The sequence below is a fragment of the Rosa rugosa genome, chromosome 2 (assembly GCF_958449725.1).
Source record: "Rosa rugosa chromosome 2, drRosRugo1.1, whole genome shotgun sequence".
In the NCBI taxonomy this organism is placed as follows: Eukaryota; Viridiplantae; Streptophyta; class Magnoliopsida; order Rosales; family Rosaceae; genus Rosa; species Rosa rugosa.
Genome location: NC_084821.1, coordinates 13,747,304 through 13,762,561, shown reverse-complemented (window position 1 = coordinate 13,762,561; position 15,258 = coordinate 13,747,304). Strand labels below are relative to the sequence as shown.

At 41.4% G+C, this 15,258-nt stretch overlaps 2 protein-coding genes across 2 annotated transcripts; one reads left to right on the top strand and one right to left on the bottom strand.

Annotated features, from left to right (window-relative positions):
• The first annotated feature begins 566 nt into the window (after positions 1-566).
• Positions 567-4,484, top strand: LOC133730390 (uncharacterized). Its single transcript, XM_062157989.1, has 3 exons — positions 567-916; positions 1,469-3,871; positions 4,043-4,484. Exons 1-3 carry the CDS (start codon positions 567-569, stop codon positions 4,482-4,484), a joined length of 3,195 nt encoding a protein of 1,064 aa, XP_062013973.1.
• A 2,943-nt stretch (positions 4,485-7,427) lies between these two features.
• LOC133733491 (disease resistance protein RPV1-like) lies at positions 7,428-13,551 on the bottom strand. The gene is made up of 7 exons (XM_062161121.1): positions 12,929-13,551; positions 11,580-12,219; positions 10,360-11,488; positions 9,885-10,205; positions 8,584-9,789; positions 7,918-8,477; positions 7,428-7,820 (listed from the first exon to the last, which is right to left on the bottom strand). Exons 2-6 carry the CDS (start codon positions 12,050-12,052, stop codon positions 8,004-8,006), a joined length of 3,603 nt encoding a protein of 1,200 aa, XP_062017105.1. The 5' UTR covers positions 12,053-12,219; positions 12,929-13,551; the 3' UTR covers positions 7,428-7,820; positions 7,918-8,003.
• Positions 13,552-15,258: the final 1,707 nt, after the last annotated feature.

The window sequence follows — 15,258 nt, the reverse complement described above, 5'->3', positions numbered from 1 at the left end:
TCTTGTAACGATCCTAAAACAACTGCCCCATTGATACAAACGAAATTAGGAGACTCAATGCCTCAATTGAATGTTTTTTTGTGTGTGTGTGCGCGCGCGCGCGTGAGAGAGAGAGAGAGAGAGAGGATAGTTTCAGCGTTCTTGGCCGTTGGCAAACATCATAGCTTTGGGTTTCTGGATGACGGCTTAAGGGGTGAGTTGCTTGAATAGGGCCACTGGCTTATTTGATTTTGTTATCTTGAATTATTATTCATTTTTTAAAATTCAAATTCTCAAGGGTAAAATTGGATTATTATCCTAAAAATAAATATGTAGGGTGTGATAAGTATTTGGCTAGTATACGATTTTTGTCTCTTTTAAGACTGGAATTTTCATACCTGACCTAGCCTCTGCTAGGGTTTGCTTTCTAAAGGTCTAGAAAGAGAATTGCATCTTCCATCTCGATGGATATCCTTAGTTGGAATTGCAGAGGAATCTGCAACGATACTACTACGAGGGCGCTGAAGGATCTGATATCCCAGAACAAGCCCTAAATCATTTTCTTGTGTGAAACAAAGATAAGCAAGATGGAAGTTTTCAAGTCGCTTCATCTGGCTCTCGGGTTCCCAAACTCAAAGGAGGTCCATAGTGATGGACAGGCAGGTGGCCTAGCGTTATTCTGGAGTGCGGAGATCGATCTGCAAGTTCGTACAAGGTCTGCACATCACATCGATGCGGTGATCCATGGCGGACCGGGGGATCCTCGATGGCGTCTAACGGGCTTCTACGGGTATGCTCGTACTGCTGAACGAGATCGCTCCTGGAAACTGTTAAGAGATTTGGGGGATTTAGACTCGCTGCCATGGGTTGTCATTGGAGATTTCAACGAGATTCTAAATAATGGGGAGAAGATCGATGGGCCTCCTAGGGCTAAGAGGCAAATGCGAGGGTTCAGAGAAGCTTTAGGGCACTACCATTTGCTTGATCTAGGGTTTCAAGGCCCTAGAGCTACGTGGTAGAATGCTGAGACTCATCTGCACTTAGACCGTGCAGTGTGCACTCCCTCCTGGCTTGATGTGTTCGGTTTTGCTAGGGTGACTCATCTCCCACCAAGTGATTCAGATCACGTTCCCGTACTTCTCCAGGCAAGTCATGTACCAATTCCAAAGAGGCCCCGGCATCGTAGGTTCAAGTTTGAATCGTTTTGGATACAACATAAGGAGTGCGATCCTTTAGTGAAGTCAAGCTGGCAAACTGAATTCTCCGGTGTTCCAATGTTCCAAGTAGTTCAGAAGCTTGCTCATACTCGTATTGCGCTGAATAAATGGCAGAAAGAAACTTTTTGAGTTAGGCAGCAGCAAATGTTGGGAGTCCGAGCTAGATTGGAGAAGCTTTTAGACTTGTCAGCTACGGGATCTATTCAAGAGGAGAAGAGGTTGTTGATGAATAAGCTTCAATCTCTTTTCTCTCAGGAGGAAGCTTTTTGAAGACAAAGAGCCAAAGTGACTTGGCTAAAAGAAGGAGATAGAAATACTGGATTCTTCCACCGCAAGGCAACTAATAGAAAACGAAAAAATGCAATTCATGGGCTGTTTGATGAACACGGCGTATGGCGTGAGGATGATGCTGGGGTTGAACAGATTGTTACGTCCTATTTCAAGAACATGTTCACTGATTCTCCAATTGATATGGAAGCAATGAATACTACTCTGGAAGCTATTCAACCTAGTGTTACACCAGAGATGAACGCTCAATTATGTCAGGTGTACACGGAGGATGAGATTCGTTGTGCATTGTTTCATATGTATCCAACAAAATCACCGGGCCTGGATGGCATGCCTCCATTATTTTTCCAACACTACTGGGAGGTGATTGGGAAAGATGTGACTGAAGCTGTTCAGGATTTTCTACATACGGGTAACCTATTAAAACAGGTGAATTTCACTCATATTTGCTTGATTCCGAAAGTAAATAATCCTGAAAAGATGTCAGATTTGAGGCCTATTGCTCTTTGTAATGTTTTATACAAGATCTGCTCTAAGGCAATTGCAAACAGACTCAAGCTATTACTTCTTGATATAATTTCACCGTATCAAAGCGCTTTTGTACCTGGCCGCTTAATCACTGATAACATTCTTGTTGCTAACGAGATTGCTCACTTTGTGCATAACAAGAGAGACGGGTTTGATGGATTTATGGCCTTGAAATTAGATTTTAGCAAGGCTTATGACAGAATGGAATGGTTGTTTCTTCGGAAAGTGATGGAAAGGTTTGGGTTCACAAGGGGTTGGATTGACATGGTTATGCAGTGTGTCTGTTCTGTAAGGTTTTCTTTTTTTATCAGAGGAAAACCTAGAGGACTGGTTATTCCAAGTAGGGGACTGAGACAAGGTGATCTCTTGTCACCCTATCTTTTCCTCATTGGTGCAAAGGGTTTTTCTGCCTTGTTGCAGCAGAAGCATTTGCTTGGCTTACTACCCGGGGTTGAGGTATGTTCTGAAGCTCCATCAGTTAATCATTTACTTTTTGCGGATGATAGCATGTTGTATGCTCAGGCTTCGCTGGAGGCTTGTTATGAGATTCAGGATGTTATAGACACATATGGAAGGGCTTCAGGGCAGCTAGTGAATTTTAACAAAAGCTCAGTTGTCTTTAGCAAAAATGTACAGGTAGATGTACAAGATGAAGTTGCTTCTTTTTTGGGAGTAGACATAGTTGAGTCACATGAGAAGTATCTGGGGCTCCCCACTTATGTAGGACGTAAGAAAACTGCTACTTTTCAGTATATCAAGGACAATTTAGCCAAGAAGCTCAAGCATTGGCAAGGAAAACTACTCAGTGGTGCAGGCAAGGATATTTTGATATGGGTTGTTGCTCAGGCCCTTCCAACTTATGCAATGAGTGTGTTCCAGCTAACAAAAAAATTTTGTGAGGATTTGGAACAAATGTGTGCTAGATTTTGGTGGGGAAGCACGGAAGACAAAAGGAAAATTCATTGGAAGGCTTGGGAGGCTCTCTGCCATCCTAAGGAAGAGGGAGGACTTGGCTTTCGAAGCCTCACTGACTTTAACATGGCTATGTTAGCAAAGCAGGTATGGAGAATTGCTAGCAATCAGGAATCCCTCATTGCTAGAATTTATAAGGCACGCTATTTTCCCGAGAGCTCATTTTGGGAGGCTCCCGCTCACAATGCCCCATCATATTCATGGAGAAGTATTTTCGCTTCCAGAGAACTGCTTAAAACAGGTTCATATTGGCAGATTGGCACCGGTGTATCCGTAAGAGTGTGGTCTGATGTGTGGATTCCAGGTTTTCCCAATTTAGTTCCTAATACCGATTCTCCTCTCTTTGATGAAAATATGACGGTTAGTGAGCTACTATGTGCACCGGGGAGATGGGATGAAGAAAAAGTTCTGGCAGTTTTTACGATTGAGGTAGCAGACGCTGTCTTAACTATTCCTTTGACACGAAGGTTGGTTCATGATAGGATTGTTTGGAGGTTGGAGAAGAAAGGCGAGTTCTCTGTGAAGACTGCCTACAGACATGCTTTTTCTACGTCTGTGGAGAGACCTGGAATTTTGGAGACTACGACGATTCAGTTTTGGAAGAAGCTATGGCAAGCTAACATTCCATGCACAGCTAAGGTACATGTGTGGAAAATTTTCCATAATATCCTTCCATCTCTAGAACGTCTAGTGGCTAAACATGTAATGATTGAATCACAGCTATGTGTTCTCTGTATTGGTTCGGTGGAGTCAACTTTACATTTATGTAGAGATTGTATATTTTCAAGGGGGGTTCTTAGTTCCAATCCTTCTATTGCTCAAGTGTGCTTTACGGCTGAGACTGATGGTTTGGGAGTGCTGGAGTGGCTCATGTTTTGCGCGAACAGGTTAGTAGCCCAACACTTTGATACTTTGATGTTCTTGCTATGAGGAGTGTGGAAAGAAAGAAATTGTAGAGTGTGGGAAGGAAAAGTTAGGGGTGTTAATGATGTCGTTTTATTGGCTTCATCTCGCATCCAAGATTTTTTATTCCATAACTCAAAGGCTACTGGTATTAGCCGAAGAGCTGCAGGGGATGTAAGGTGGAAGGGTCCTCTAATTGGTTGTGTAAAACTGAACACTGATGGAGCCTTCTGTTCAGAAACTGGTGCTGGTGGGTCTGGTTTGGTTTTACGAGACCATCTTGGGAAGTTCTTAGCTTGCAAGGGCAGAGCAGTAAGGGGACTTATATCTGCTGAGCATGCTAAACTCCTGGCAATCAAGACTGCTATTAATTTTATTGTGGAGAGGTCCCTGCAGCCTGCAATTGTGGAGACTGATTCTCTGTTGGTTCAACAGCAACTACTAGGGAATGGCAACAACTTATCAAGACTTGGAAGAATTTATGAAGATCTACGGCTTCAGTTGGCTGCTATGCCTAATGTCAATATAGTTCATACACGACGAGAGGCCAATAAGGCCGCTCATCTTACGGCTACACAGGCTCATTCTTCAGGCTAATCTTTTTACTGTTCCTCTGTACCCTCATTTCTTCATGATGTTATAGTTTTGGAATACTGTAACAACTAGTTCTATTGGTTTCAATAAAGTTTGACATCTTTTATCTAAAAAAAAAAAGTATTTGGCTAGTTTTTTTTCTTTAGAATGTCATGCTAGATTATTTATTAATCAAAAAGAGAATTAATAAGGAAGAGAGACTAAAATGAGTTTAATATGAAATAAGTTATATTGTTTTTTTAGTATGATCAAGGGCTGAATCAAGATTAGTTTGAGGCGGTCATTTATACTAGAATACAAACGCAATACTAATGCTAATTCCAGCTCCAAATTACTAATTTCAAAGTTATATATAATTTTAAAAACCGAGTGCGAGAGAGCGAAAAGTGAGTGTTGTCAACTTGTCCGGCGGCGAGCTCCTTCGCAGTCGTTGGATAGGTCTTTGTTGACCCCGTGTGGGTTTGGAGTAAACCGGGTCCTCGGTCAACGTTTCTTCGTTGGATCGGGGAGTTGAGGTGGTAGTTTAGGAGAAGAGGAAAGGGGAAACCAGAGCCATTGTCGGGTTTTGGATCGATCCTCTCTGGCCTGGTCGACGTTATGGATTGGGGGCGCGAGCATGGAGGTGACTCGACGGTAGCGTGGTCATGGCGGCTTAGGTTGGTCTGGTATGATGACGGGATTTGTCCCGATCGGGTTGGGTCCCATCTGCTGGGTGGTGGTGATCTGAGATGAATATTATATGAGGAAGATATGACGTGGTCATGGTGGAGGAGGGTGGAGGGTGGCGGTCTGGCGAATCTGGTGGAGCAGGGCTGTTGGTGGTTCGACGGCAGTGGCAGGGGTGAGGTTGGGCCAGGCTTGGTTGGCGGTTGTGGTTTCTCCTTGTTTCTGGGTTGAGGCTTGGGCTTAGGTCCTATTTTTGGGCCCGGCCTGGGCTGGTCTTTTATTTTATGTCTTTTGTTTTGCTTATGTTAGTTGGTTAGGATTGTCTCCCCTTTGGCGTGTAATAAATCTCTGCAAGTATCTTGTAGGGTTAGTCGGGCTGAATGCCTGTGCATGCACTCTAAGTGCCTTATATGACCTAGTGAGGCGACAATCTATTGAAATGATTAAATGGTTGCAACCTCCTAGTGACAGGATGAAACTTAGCGTCGTCAGATTTTTTCTTTGGCGGCAACATAGTAGGAAAGCTGAGATTTTGGTAATTATGCTTCATTGTAATCAAGTTATTTTTCTAGTATGTCACCGCTATGTCAAAGCAAATGGAGTAGTCGATCAAGCACTCTTTGCTAATTGGTGCTTGTTTGAATACATGTATTTTGTAGAAACTCCTGATATCATTTCGGGACGTACTCTAGATGCTTATTATACTCAGGGGTTTAGGCTCAATGTCCCCCCGCCCTTGTATTCGAAAGTTTCATTAATGAAAGGTTGAAGGTAGCCGCACCAACCCTTTATTAAAAAAAAATTATATATAATTTCTCCAAAAATGCATGATTAGATGTTAATTATAAATATTTTGTTTTTCAACTATTTGACTGCGTATCTTCACGAGTTCACCCAAAAAACCCAGAGCACCCAAAAACCTAGGTTTTGAGAATTTTGCTCGTTCGGCGGCGCTTGAGATCGGTGAGGGTTTGCCTCGCCGCTAATGGACTGCTGCCGGACGGGGGTTGCTATTTGCCAGGGGAGGTATGAGGGGTAGCATTGAATCTCAAGGCTTTGGACGGGTGGCGGAGGTAAGTTCCCGATGAAATCTCTGGGTGTGGTTTGGGTTGTGCACGGTGGCAGGTTTCGATGCGGGCTCTGGAGATCTGGATGGCGGGGTTCCGATGGAGAGCTGTGGCATGGTTCTGAGGAGCTGTGCATCCGTGAAGTCTAGAGGAGGAGCAGCGATTTCGGACTCTAGAGGGGTGCGCAGCAAAGTAGGCCAAGTGCGATGGTGCGTCGCGGGTCGGGCCGGCGAGGCTTGGTTCAGGCTTGGTCGGCGCGGCTCGATTATGGCGGACTAGTGGTGGCGTACAGCGCTACACGGGTAGACGCATACGGATGATGATGTTTGGGCCTTGCTCCAGATCCTCTTTGGGCCTTGGGAGTTTGGGCTTTCTCTTTTGAGTTACCCCAGTAGGCCTTTAATTTGGGCTAGGGGTTTGGGCCTTCAGCGTTTTAGTTTAGTCTTTTGATTAAAATAATTCCCTACTTTGTTAGGGAGCTATGCTTCTAGGTTTTAGTGAGTGTCATCGAGTCTAGTTTACTCTACCTATTTACTATGTAGTGGTCAATAGTCTATAGGCTCCTTTTCTGAGCATGGAACCGTCAAATGATTGGACCTAATCTATGTATAACTGTGCTACTATCACAAACTCTTTGTCTACCCTATGATGGTAGAGGGATGATATGTAATAGCCCTTTCTGGCTTTAGATGAATGATAGTCGCCCGATTTGGGTTTGTTAAAAAAAAAAAATGTAAATTATAAATTCTCTAATATGTATTGTTGTTGTTGTTATTAACTTATTATTATTATTATATATTTATTACTTCCCATTTTTTGTTGATCATTTACTTTGCTATATACCTAATAAAAATAATTAATTACTTTACTTTCTTTGGTTGCTCATGCACTCAAATTTTTTTTCTCAGCTAATTAGTTATCATTTACTTGGTACTTTCGCAAAAGTGTTTTTCAGAGAGTAAAGAATTTTTTATTTTTTATTTTTAAAAAAGGCCTTACTTGGGTCGAAGAATGTCGGTGAATTATTGAACAGGAACCGGAAAGTGACAGTACTAAAGAAACATCATTTAGCTAGGGAGGCCGAGAACCAAGTACTCATTGCCCAGATGCAATTTTGTGTAGGTATTCAGTACTCCTGCCCAAAAACCTTCTCTACTTACTTAAGAAAGCAGATGATGTATCACATGATGAAAGTGGCAAACATATTGGGAGACCGAGTAGATTGAGTAAATACAAAGATCATGGAACTTTATAGATGCAAAAACATGGTGTCTGAAAGCTCTTCAAACTGCGGACTGCAGCCAGCTAGCCAAACACTGTATAGTATACGAAATGAAACAATTGCAAACAACAAATTGAAACAAGCTGGATTAATGCTCCAATTTGACAGCTTTGGCAACATTGTTATCAATTTATGTTGCTCTTACTTAACGATAGTTATTCGAAACATCATTTCTCAGTTCTTCTGCTGGCTTTAACATCTTGATCGAGGACTTGACATTTCACAGCATCTTGAACCTCCTTCAATAAGCCGAATCATATCCCGGACATACAACAGCAGAGCAGGCTCTACACCCGAAAACTCCAATCCTTCATGCTGAAATTCCTGTATCATAGATAGACATCGTTATGATGTTCAATTTAACATTAGTGAAGGAGTGTGCTTGTGTTTCTGCAAAAGAGGGATAGGGAGATAGACATACATGATATTTAGGAGTTTCCATTGACATGTTCTGCTAGCTTCAACATCTTGATCGATGACCAAGTAGCATCTCACAGCATCTTGGCCTTAGTCTTGAGCATAAAGCAAGCTCACCCCACACCTTTTCACCATGTAGTCGTCAGTAAACAATACACCATCAACATACCTTTTATTAAGTGCATAGAATTCAAAAGAGGCTTCGGTGGCATTGTTAAAAATAGTGAACTGTTGCGCACTTTCAAGGCCATAATACCACACTAAGACGTGATCTGAATTGACGTCACCCCAACGGGTGAGATTACAATCATAGGGAAAATAGTTGTTGAACTGATGGCTTTCTCCGTTGATGGTTTTGAAATCGGATTTACATCTTAAAGAAGATTTTTCAGGGCTTGTAACAACAGCACACAATGCTAAACCCAGGAAGTTTGGATCTTCAGACCAATTTATAGGAAGCTCTATATTTAATAAACATCCTTCAGTTTGATAGCTGAACCATTTTGGAATTTTACTACCTGAACATACAACACCAACTAAAGGAGATCCTTCTTCCAAAAATTTCTGCACCAAAGATGGACGTTCCAGTTTAACATAACTACATAAGCAAGTAAATCCATTTTGTTTGTGTGAGAAAGAGAGATAGAGACAGAGGTAGAGAAAGACATACCCGATAATTAGCAGTTGCGATTCGCATAATTCTAAGATGTGCATCATCCATTATGTTGCTCCTTGAATTCTCATCCAAATTTAAGCAATTATAAAATCTATGTTTCTCATAATGATCTATTACATCTTCACATATTTGATCCAAACCTTGTCTGAGTGCAGTCATCGAGAAAGACACTGTCTTCAGTTTCGGGCAGCCACTTGTGTCAAACACTTTTAGAAGAGATGGGAGCTCTGGCAAAGACTGAAGGCAATTGCAATTCCTTGCATATAAGAACCTCAGCCTAGACGCTTGTTTGATAGTTGAAGGTATACTCTTAATCATACTTCCACTCAGATTCAACGACGTTAAGCTACTAATGCAATCAGGGATTTCTTCTAATACTTTGCAGCCACGGAGGTCTAGGATATTAACATGCATAAAAGAACACAAAAGGAATGACGAGGGAGGCAATTTTTTCAACTTGCAACAGCCATCAACTTTGAAATCCTCAAGAAGTTTTAAGTTGTAGATACTATTTGGGACAGATTCGAGACTTTTGCACTCAGATAACCATAATCTTTTTAGGCCAACTAGATTTTCAATGGAAGAGGGTAGCTCATTAACCTCTGTTTTTCCTAAATTAAGAGACACCAGACAGTACATAGGCTCCAAAATTTCTGGGAAGGTGTTGAAGCTAGAGGATCCATTAAGAGAAAGTCTTTGAAGAGATTTCAACTTACAAATGCTGGTGGGGAGACTCACAAACCTTTTGCAATCGATCAGTTCAATTGAAACAACTGCAGACAGACTCTCAATTGATGAGGGCAGTCCTTCTATACTTGTCCCAGACAAATAAAGAGATGTGAGGGAATTCAGCTTCCAAGTGCTGTTGGGAAGATTCTTAATGCCTTCACACAAATCAAGATTCAATTCAACAAGTTTTTCATGAGACCAAATTGATGAAGGCAATTCTTCTATTGCAGTACTTTGTAACTCCAACAAAACCAAATTGCGTGGCATATCTGACAGAAATCTAAGATTCAAGCAATTACTCAGATTCAGAGAAGTAAGCTTGTGTAGGTTTTCAAAATATGAAGGAACTTCAACCAACCCTATACAACCTTCCAAATTTATACTCTCAATATTTACACTCACTGAGAGATCTGGAACTTCAACCAACTGTGTGGAGTCATGAAGGTCAATCCTTTTTAAGTTCCTAGGATTCTGTAAAAATCCAAGAGAAATTATGGTAAGAATAACCAGGCTTTAATATATAACTTTTCCCTATACTACATTTAATACATGCAACCAAGGCATACCTGTCCTTCATTCCAAAGTCTCCGGAGTTGGCTGCCGGGCATATTAAGCTCAACAAGATTGTCTGAAGAAAATTTTGAAGGCAAAGATTTCAAAGGGTATAAAGGCCAGCGGAGATATATAAGGGTATCAGGAAGAGACTCAAGATCTTGAAGATTAAGGCGCATATCGCAATCCTTCAAAGGGGAGTAGTCCACAAGATCATCATGACCACAAAACTTTAAGAATTTTAGATTACCCATCTTTTTGAAGGCTTGAGGAGTCAATTTTAGCTCTGTAATCATAGACAGGTTTAGGGATATGCTTTGAACTTTTTCAGTTCCCTGACAATCAAAAGAAAAGTGTAAATAAGCTACAAAAAAAAAATTTATTCTTAAAACTACATGTAACTTGTTTAGCATAAGAGCTTTCCTTAGTGTTTTTAATTAAAAAGTTTACGGAATTGTTCCAAAGAAAGTCAATGCATTAGGCTCTTACCTTATTTCTTTCCAGCACATGACAGACATCCTCAGGGGCACACAACCTACTGCGCTTTCCAGGCTTTTCAGGGTATTTTTCACGTTCAATTGCCCAACCCATTTCTTGTATCACATCATGCATCCATAGGTAACGGTCATCTTTGATTGATATGAGAGACATGTCAATCAGGACTTCAATTCCACTACCCGCAAATAAGCCACATGCATCCAGTTGTGCTTTTGCACTACATATTTTCTCCCCTTTATGAAAACATGCAATATACAGAAACATCTCCCTCTCATTTTCTCCTAATGCATCATAACTTACTCTATACACATTCTGAAGTTTCTTTTCAGGGAACTTTTTCAGTTTTTTCAAAAAATCTTCTCGTTCTTGTTTGCTCTTGCACCGACGGAATAAGGAACCCAAAATTTTGAGGGCTAAGGGAATGCCAGCAGCATAATGCAACACCATTCTTACTAATTCTGTACAAGCTTCTCCAGAACGGATTGCTTCGGAATCATTCAAGTGGAAGAGCTGAAGTGCTTCATCATTATCTAGTTCCTCCACCTTGTATATTTGAACATCATGGTTAGCTGATTTCCTCAGCAACTGCATCTCTCTAAGTAGTTGCATATCTCTAGTTGTAATAATAATTCTGCTTCCTGAGCCAAACTGAACTTGATCACCAACTAAAGATTCTAATTGGCTTAAATCATTCACATCATCAAGAACAATGAGGATCTTTGCACGGGATAGTCTATTTTTAATAACAGCAGATCCTATGGATGGAGTGCCGATACTGAAATTTTCTTCCTTCAATAACTCACCAAGAAGCTCATTTCGCAGATGCCTTAATCCGCGTCTCTCCGATTCTTCCCTAATATTTGCAAGAAAACAAGAAGCTTCAAACTGAGAAGAAAGTTGACTAAATACAGCATCGGCAAGGGTGGTCTTGCCAATACCACCCATACCCCAAATACCTACAGTGCGAACACAAACATCTGGTGGGACAATGCATAGTAACGTTTTAATTTTCTGGATGCGACTTTCAACTCCAATGAAGTTTGCTAAATGACTGGACAATTCACGATCCAATTTCATGAAAATAGCTTCGACGACTCTCTCAACTAATTCAGACTCATTGCTGGCATATATGACCAAGGAAAAATCATTAATAGTCGGTCATAAAATTGATTACTCAAAGAAAGAAATTACTAGAAAGGTCACCGAGTTACCAAATAGTGTGTGAATCAAACCCAGATAAGTTGGCTGCTGTTGTCAAAGCACCCTTCCACTTGAGCACCTGGTCCATCCTATCCTTAAAGCGCTCTTCATGTTTAGCAAATGCAGTTGCATAACCCTCTCTCTGGTGTCGTACATGTGATGGATCTATTCTGTAAAAAACGGGTATAACAAACTGCTGATTTATTTTCTTGCATTCAAGTATATGCACAAGTTCATCCAAGCACCAAGTGGAAGTAGCATAGTTTTCAGAGAAAATGATCACGGAAATCTTTGATTCCTCAATTGCTTTCAGAAGGGTAGGTCCAATTTCATCTCCGCTCTCAAGTTCGTAATCAAGGTATGTGTTGATTTTCTTCCTGTCTAAAGCCTTAAAAAGATGGCTGGTAAAGGTATTGCGGGTGTCATCGCCTCTGAAACTAATGAAGACATCATACCTAGAGACATGTGTTGAAGAAGCCGCCATAGTACAGAAATGTGCAAATTCACAGGTCAAAACATGCAAACACTTCCTTAGCTATATAATGGTTTCCACAATCGAATCTGGGTGCTTCCTTGGAGCAAATATTTCTTCAAAGTTGTGACCTTCCAAGAAAGTATATGGATACTGCCTAGTTATTTGTATGTGTAGCTCTGTGTAAAGAATGTCACAGTGCAAAATTAGGTGTGAAGCCTCTATACACATGTATAATATAAATACCTATATTGATATATGATAACATACGCTAACATATGAAACCAAATAGTTCGAGCTGTGTGAAAGAAGAAACAACATTGAGAGATCATGCTGATATCATCAGTTTTCCAGTTACAGCTTTATTTTGAACTTCCTAGCAATTAAGTTTCATATAAAATTGTTATGACAAGGTTCTTGGTAGCAGAGATATAAAGAGGAATTACTCAAGCAAAGTTTCAGGATTTAAAGGTCAACATGAGGAATTCAAAGTGTGCGTATGACTAAACCGAATGTTGAGATGGCGTCAGTTTGTTTTTCCATACTTTTTTCTTTCTTTGGCCAATAACTAAACATGTTCTGTGATGCGTCTTTTGTTGTTAGTCATTCTAAATCATAATGCTTCCTACTGAAAAGAATATGTTAGAAATTTTTAAACCAAATGATCTTATGGAACCCAAATTGCTGTAGTAATGGAACTCTAAAATGCACTGTGAGTAATCCGTAAAACTTGTACCAGAATCAACAAGAATTAGGTGAATTGAAATTTGAAATCAAACAGGAACTCAGGAACTATACTTGCACAGAAAACAAAAAATGAAACCCTAAATTAGATCCCAATTCAAACCAAAATTCCAAAAGTAACAACCCAGAAATATACTTACTTACCAAGATATGAGATTGATGATCAGAGGTGGAGAGTGGTAACCTGGAGAAAACTTGTAACCTGAACCTGTTTGAATAGCTCTCTATGCATAAATAAATAGAAGCAGATAGACTGAGTCAGTCACACAGACTAAACTAAGATTCCAATATTGCCCCATCTTGCATCTTAAGGACCAGGTCAAGTCAAATAGAGTTGGCTCCAAGACCAACAGATAGCTTAGCCAACAATGTTTCTATACCAGGCAGCTGCTATCCATATGCCCTCGAGAACACTGGGAATAACAATCCGGCGGCTTATGTTGGTCTTGGGAATTTGGTCGAACAGGTTACGGGCATGGGCTACTTGGCCACAGGAAGCGTACAAAGATATGAGCTTGGAGGCGAAATGGGTCAAACGGGCCAACCCGGTGGTGATCAATGGGCGTGGAGTAGTCTTGCTGACTGCAATTCTCTATCACGAGCGTAGATTTCGATCAGCTTTGCGTACAAGTCAGGCGAGGATTGAAATGTACGGTGTTGGGTGATGGGAGTCATGGGAATAGTAGTAACTGTAAAGCGCGGGAAGATAAGCTTGATTGGTTTATATTAAAGAGAGTGAATTTACATTGCATTCTTCTCTCATGAGGGTGATTATTGGCATGAATATATTCTATTTAAGTGACACATTTACCCAATTCTATGTGATCGATTGAAAGTAGTATTGAAACGAACAAAAAGTATTATGGGTGTCCATGATAATTTGGAAACCAAAAACCACATTTGAGATATTGGAGGTAATTAAATCAAATTACTAAATACTTGTTACTCCTCAAACTTTGCCCTAAAAAACAGTTTAGTCCCTTGCCTTTTAAATTAAACTGGATAGTCCTTATTCTTTGCAAATCTCACACAACATGTCCAAAATGACATTTATACCCCTCACTTCCTTTTTCTATATTATTTTTCTCTCTCTCTTTTTTTTTTTTACTCTCTCTCTCTCTCGCTCACCAACAGTGACCTGCCTCTTCTTCCTCTTCTCTTCCACAGTGACGGCGCCGCCCCATTCTCCGATGGGCCACTCCACCCAAAACGACCCCTCAATCCTCTCCAACCTCGGCATCGGACCCCACTCCACCCAAAACGAGATCGAGACTCCGCGCCGGCGACATCAACGTTCTTCTGCAACCCAACTCTCTCCAAACGCCATCTCTCTCTCTCTCTATCATCCTTCTCAACCCGACGCCTCCAATTCTGATCGACAAGACCCAGCCTCGATTCCGGACCCGAAGACGATTTTGGTGACCGGCAACAGAGGAAGAGGATCCACATCGCCGGAAGATGATTTTGGTGACCGAATGCCGATGCTCGAGAACTTTGTCCCCGATTTGTCGTCAGGGTCAACGTCGTCGTTTGGGATTGGAGAGACCGGACGTCATTTGGGATGGTAGGTCTATTCCCTCTGGTGCTCGACCCAGGTCCTCCGGTGCTCGACCTCCGGTGCTCGACCCAGCTCTCCGGCGCTCGACTCAGGCCAGTGGCAGAGGAGAATGATAAACCGGGTGCCCAGAGCTTTTCTCTGGGTGCCCAAAGCAATTATTTTCTTTCTTCTTCTTTTTTCTTTTTTGGTAAAATGGGATCGAAGCTGGGTGGAGATGGTGGAATTGGTCTCTGAGGTTTGGTTGAGTTGGGCAGAGTGGTGTGACGAGGCTGTGTTGCGTGCACGCATGCCTGCTGTGCGCGGGGTTGCTATGCTTGCCTGGCTGCTATGTTAGGCTCACATGGCTGTCGCACTCCTACGTTGGGCAAACGACGTCGTTCAAGACGCCGGTGTGGAGAAACTCAACCAGACGGCCGAAGTGGGCGGAGGAGATGTTGAGGGAGAGGGAGAGATCTCCTCTGGTCCAACGGCGCCAGGAAGTTGGTCTTGGCCTTGTTGCCGCGGAGAGACCTAGCAGCACCGTCGTAGACGAGAGCTGCCTCCTCTGGAGAGAGAGAGAGAGAGAGAGAGAGAGAGAGTTAAGCAGAAAATGTAAAATAAAAAAATATATAAAAAAAGGAAGTGAGGGGTATAAATGTCATTTTGGACATGTTGTGTGAGATTTGTAAAGAATAAGGACTATCCAGTTTAATTTAAAAGGCGAGGGACTAAACTATTTTTCAAGGCAAAGTTTGAGGAGTAACAAATTTTAGTCCTAAATCAAATATATAACAAGAAGTTATAAAAATCTCATGAGAGTTGGGATTTACTCTAGAAATTTTGGGACAATTGATAGGATCATAAACATGATGTGAGTACTATATCTTTAAATTGAGGGCTCAACATTTCAGAATTTCAAACTTCTATTTATTAATGA

Excerpts from the sequence above, each read along its gene's own strand:
- LOC133730390 (XM_062157989.1), top strand. The coding sequence starts at position 567 with ATGGAAGTTTTCAAGTCGCTTCATCTGGCTCTCGGGTTCCCAAACTCA. Across the intron at positions 917-1,468 it reads GGGCCTCCTAGGGCTAAGAG|ACAAAGAGCCAAAGTGACTT; the intron begins GCAAATGCGAGG and ends AGCTTTTTGAAG. Across the intron at positions 3,872-4,042 it reads CTCATGTTTTGCGCGAACAG|CCGAAGAGCTGCAGGGGATG; the intron begins GTTAGTAGCCCA and ends TACTGGTATTAG.
- LOC133733491 (XM_062161121.1), bottom strand. The coding sequence starts at position 12,052 with ATGGCGGCTTCTTCAACACATGTCTCTAGGTATGATGTCTTCATTAGT. Across the intron at positions 9,790-9,884 it reads GACTTTGGAATGAAGGACAG|AATCCTAGGAACTTAAAAAG; the intron begins GTATGCCTTGGT and ends GGATTTTTACAG. Across the intron at positions 8,478-8,583 it reads TCGCAACTGCTAATTATCGG|AAATTTTTGGAAGAAGGATC; the intron begins GTATGTCTTTCT and ends TCTTTGGTGCAG.